The 5,165-nt window shown below is 54.7% G+C and overlaps 1 protein-coding gene across 1 annotated transcript; it reads right to left on the bottom strand.

Annotated features, from left to right (window-relative positions):
* Positions 1–267: 267 nt before the first annotated feature.
* Positions 268–4,941, bottom strand: Cbx8 (chromobox 8). The gene is made up of 5 exons (XM_006990280.4): positions 4,782–4,941; positions 4,348–4,391; positions 4,091–4,156; positions 3,929–3,995; positions 268–3,512 (listed from the first exon to the last, which is right to left on the bottom strand). Exons 1-5 carry the CDS (start codon positions 4,848–4,850, stop codon positions 2,658–2,660), a joined length of 1,101 nt encoding a protein of 366 aa, XP_006990342.1. The 5' UTR covers positions 4,851–4,941; the 3' UTR covers positions 268–2,657.
* Positions 4,942–5,165: the final 224 nt, after the last annotated feature.

A 5,165-nucleotide genomic window follows, 5' to 3' on the forward strand; every position in this document is an offset into this window, starting at 1 on the left:
GTACAGCCAGTAGTGAAGACAGCCTCCCGGGAAAGCTGAGAACAGTCATGACTCGCTCCCTCCCCAACCCACCATCCCTCACACTCCCACAGCGAGTTTCCTAATTGGGAAAGGGCCTTTTCGGGGAATCCAACCCTACTTTAGAGTATGGGGGGCGAAGGGAGAAACAGTCAGTGAATAGTGAGAGCGGAGGCAAGTGTCCTTCCTTTCCAGGCAACCTCTACTCTGTTCTGGGAAATAAATAAATAATGAAAACCAAGACACGTGTCTATTTACAAAGTATATATTTAAACACGTAAAAAGTGATACTGGATACAGACACATTCACAACCCAAGAAGATAGGTACCGAAGTTTCACTCTTGAGCTGAGGCGGCGATCAATTCGAGATTTGTACATAACTGAGAATTCATAAACCCAACAGCGTTCTGCTCGTCTGCGTTTGCAGACTCGGAGCCACGTGGCCCCAGACCCCTGCCCACCCCACCCCCAGGTCAGCCTCTCAAGAGCGAGCTAAGGAGACACACACAACGGCCATGGACAGATGGCAAGACGAGGGCAGAACCAGGAAGGCTGGAGGGAAGGAGGGTGTGAGAGAGGAAAGAGAGGAGAGAGAGGAGGTGGGTAGTCAGGTAAGGGACTCCTGTCCCAGAGTTATGGTCCACTCTGTCACAGATGTGCCCTCCAAAGCAGGTTCACCTGAAAATGGGGTCGACATCTAGACAGACACACGATCAACGGCGCTTCTTTATACAAAGTCAAAAATACCAGTTTTACAAATATGAGCAGATAAAAATCCCCATTCCAGGGGCTTCTCTTTAGGCGCAATTTGATTTTCAAAAACAAATAAAAACACGTAGAATACACCGTTTTTTCCTTTTTTCTCCCTCTATTTAAAGGCGAAGAAAGTCTGGAGGGAAGAGAGATTGAGACTCTGGAGATGGGGAGAGAGGAGGACGGAGGACGAGGCTGGGGTCCTTCTCAGTCCCTCTCCGTTACCAAGCTCCTCTAACCCAGCCCAGAGTCCCCACCCCACCCCCAAAAGTCTGTGCTTCGTCCCACAAGCAGAGCCTGGCACCCCTCCCTCCAAAAGCACTGGAAGTTAGATCGCCTGCTGGCCCTTTAAGGGCGGAGAGGGCGGAGAGGCCGCAAGATCCCTGCTGAAAGGGGCGACCGTAGGCTGGGGGACAGATTTGTGCTTTTGAGTCGGAGCTGCGCGAGGCGCCGTCCGGAGTGGGCTGGGACCAGGGGCGCAGAGGGTCGTGGGGCGCCAGTCGTCCTCGGTTCCGCCCGCTCCACCTCCCGCTCCCCCACCCTCTTCTGAGGAGTCTGAACGTCGAGTTCACGTAGCGAGCACTCCGAGAATCGAAAGGGGCTATAAATTACAGCTTTTGCTTTTAAGAAAGGGGAAAGGGGGGTAAAAAAACTAAACTTCTAATGCACATTCTTGGATGGGAACCCCGCCGATCCCTTCCGCCCCGAGCCCCACCTGACCAAGTTCCACTCAGGCTGCGACCCCCGCTTCCAGCTCTACCAGCCTGGTGCGCAGCCCGGGGCCAGCCCCGCGGGGTGGCCTGGCGGCGGTTCGTCCTTCAGAGAGCAGGGCCCACCCTCCCCCGACGAACCAGGCTTGTCCAAGTCTTCCTGGGAGGTGGGGCCGCCCTGTCTTCTGGCAAAGCTTAGAGGACGCGCAAAGGAAAAGTCCACCCGAACATTTTTCTTGTAAAACAACTGTCTGGTGCTCTGGGCACTGACACGCAATCCTCCCAATTTATCCTGGCATTTCGGGAATGTAAACAAATTCGCTGGATTTCTTTTTCTCTCTGGAAAGTAAGGGAAGGAATTGAGGGAACGGGGAGATTTTTGTCCACATGACACACACACACAATCCGCGTGTACGGCACTCATATCTCCCATAAAGTGCATCTTCTTGTGTGGTTATGGGAGAACTGCGCCACACCCACTCGCGACTTTTTCTACCTTCAACAACACGCGCGAAAAAGTTATTTAAGTTAATACTTTCCTCCCTAATAGACCACTTAATCTTTAAAAAAAAATAAAATAAAACATAAAAAAAAGAGAAAGAAAAAAATAGAAGAAAGAAAACTGGGCTGACCCCACCCCCCTTTTTCTGATTGGGAAGCCAACCTTTTGTTGGCCTAGCTGGCCAATGGGAAGGAGAGCAAAAATCCTGCCTGGGTGCCAGGAGTCTGGCACTGGGAATGGGCGGTAGAAGGAGGAGGTGGCCAGCCGAGTCCCGCCACACACCCTCCCGAATCCCAGTGCCCAGGCCCCCAACTTTCCTAGTGCCCTGCGGGACAGGGCCCCTTCTGTACCAGCTCAGTCTGTCTTCCCCTACCAAACCACAATCTCTCTCTCTCTCTCTCTCCTTGTTTAAATAAAAGAACTTCAAGAGTTGAAATATATATATTTAGATATTTTTCTTAAATAACATATTTACATCTAATAGAAAATAGAACTCTAGATAATTTTCCAACCAGAACTGAGAAAGGAGGAATGACAGGGACTCCAGGGAGATGGTATGACGTTAAGGACAGGACCAACCAGAAGGCCACAGCCACTCGGAAATAAAAAGCACTAAGCCACATTTGAGCTCCCTCTCGCCTGCTCTGGTCCTGGGCTCCCCATTCCCAGCACTTCATCTTTTCTCCTTAAAGAAGCCTTGGTCCGTGTTACTCTCCTTAATGGTGACGGTCAAAAAGTTTGAGGTCACATCTGTGACAACCACCTTCTCCAGGTTAGTCAGGGAGGGGCTCCAGGACTCTTCCTCTGGGTCCCCCAAGATTCTGGCCACTGGGATCCTGGCGATGAGGGAGGGCCTTCCCCCTTGGGCCCCCATGTCCCGATACAGGCTCCCCACTGAGCCTGGGGTACCTGAACTATGTCGAACCCTGGGGCCACCAGGATCCAGGGCACCTTGGCCTTTGGCCTCCAGGAAAGCAGCCCTGTGCTTTATCACCCTGGCTGGAAAGGTGTCCACAGCCATCTTGCCAGAGGCCTCTGCTGAGCTAGGACTGGTCACACCATATTGTACCAGGTCTGAGTCCTGCCTTCGAGCAAGTTGGATCACGCTATGGCCGGCTGGGAACTTTCCTGTCCCAGAAGAGGTGTCATCCAGCTTTCTGCCTTTGAGGTATTCTCCAAGGCCGTCACTGGGCTCTCCCAAGGGCCTCTGTGAAGGGTCTAGGAGCTCTTTCCGGGGCTTGGGTCCTCGTTTCTTAGAGCTGTCCCCTGGCGAGCTGGGCTTGTCATCGACGCGGCTGGCACCTCTTTCTCGATCCCTTTCTCGATCCCGGTCCCGATCCCGAGGTGGATCTGCCCTGCAGGCACTGGTGCTGCTCCCTGGTGGGGACAGACCCGTGTTCCGAAGGCCCTCTCGGGCCCTGGAAGTAGATGCCAAATCCTGTGGTGATCGGCCTGGGTAAGGGATCCGGATGCCTCTGGCAGAGTCACTTCTGAATTCATAGGTCTTAGCCTTTGCCTTGGCCTGGGCCTGAAGAAATGAGGCAGCAGCGTGAGGAGAAGAAAGTGGAGCCCCGCCCCCCACATGTCCTCCAGTTTTGACTGCCCAACTTCCCCCAGAAGACTGGGAGATTCTAATCGGGTGGGGAGGTGGACTTAATGGTTGTAGTGTGGGGGAGGGGAAAGGGGGTTTGTCTGGAAGCAGCCATATGCAACCAACACACTCCTTGTAATCCATTATAGGTCTACTTGTGATGGCCAGAGGGAGAAATAAAGGCCTTCTGGTGTAGCTAAGTCCCACCTCCTTGACGCTACCACTGACTTGATGCCCTGCAGTCAGAAGACTCCCAGATTACAAACAAGCATAGAGTATGGACACTCATTGGTTCACAAGCCCTCCAGGTTCCCTGTGAATGTCACACTCCACCACTGGAGACTGCAACATACCTTGAGAAGAAAGGTTTTAGGCTTGGGTCCTCGCTTTTTGGGGCCATAGAGCTCCATCTCCCGTTCCCTAAAGAAAGAAAAGAGAAAAAAGGGGGTGTGTCCAGGCTGCACTGAAGTCAGCCTGTATGGGTTCCAGGGAGTGGCTGGGCTCAGGGTCTGTACCTTTCCTCAAAGGCTGCAAGCAGGCGAGCATCCAGAATATTTTCTTCCGGCTCCCACGTGCTGTACCTATAGGAAATCAGGAAGAATGTGGCATCAGTCCTTGGAGTAAGGAGAGAGAGAAGGGAGCAGAGGGCGCGTATGTGAGTGTAACTTTTCCGGCTGTCTTGTGTTGTGTTTCAATGTAAAAGAGGAAAAGAGGAAGAAAAGAGCCCTCCTCAGTATCAGTGTGGGGTTGCGACTGCATATAACCTACTTACTTCTGTGACCAGCCCTTCCATTTCACGAGGTATTCCATGCGTCCCTGCGGATGCAAAAGGGGAAATGTGTGTATGTGCGTGGAGGGGAATGCAAAACGAGGACACAAGAAATACACGCGAAAATGCATGCACCAAATGAATGCTCCAAACAGTACCGCCAAAGGCACCAGCCCGCTGCAGCACCCCTACAGAAACGCTGCACAAAGTGCATGCACCGGCATTCATCCCCCACCCCGCCCCCCATCCATGCAATCTGTGCACCGCTGCAAGTCTAAGAAGAGCGCAGGGGCTGAGCCGCCGCCGCTGCCGCCGCCACGGCCGCGGCCACTGCTGGGACCTGGGGGAAGGGAGGCTGGGCTGCAGCAGGGGGAGGGAGCCCGGGCCCTGGGAAGGGAGGGCCCGCCGCGCCGCCGCCCGCTGTCCCCGTCACCTACTTTGCGAATGCGTCGCTTCAGGAGGGCTTCGGCCGCGAACACCCGCTCCCCCACCGCCGAGAGCTCCATGTTGACTCGCCGCTTCCCCCCTCGGCCGCTTCCAGGAGCAGAAAAGCAGCAGCCAGCGCTCGACAGCCCATAATACTCTCCGGCTGACGTCAGTTCTCCTCCCTCCCCGCGCGCTCTCCCTCCCTCCGCCCCCGCCCGGCGCTTCCTCCCGCCCCACGTGTTGCTAACGACGTTGCTAAAGCCGAGCGGCCTAGGCCTGTTCTGCGGGCGCTGATTGGACTAGCGCCCGGCCACGCCCCTCTCCCCGTCTCCCCCGCGTTGCTACGTGACCCGCGTTCCAATCGCCAGGGGGCGGAGTCTCCGTCTACTCCAGAG

This window comes from Peromyscus maniculatus, chromosome 8 (assembly GCF_049852395.1).
Source record: "Peromyscus maniculatus bairdii isolate BWxNUB_F1_BW_parent chromosome 8, HU_Pman_BW_mat_3.1, whole genome shotgun sequence".
Classification (NCBI taxonomy): domain Eukaryota; kingdom Metazoa; phylum Chordata; class Mammalia; order Rodentia; family Cricetidae; genus Peromyscus; species Peromyscus maniculatus.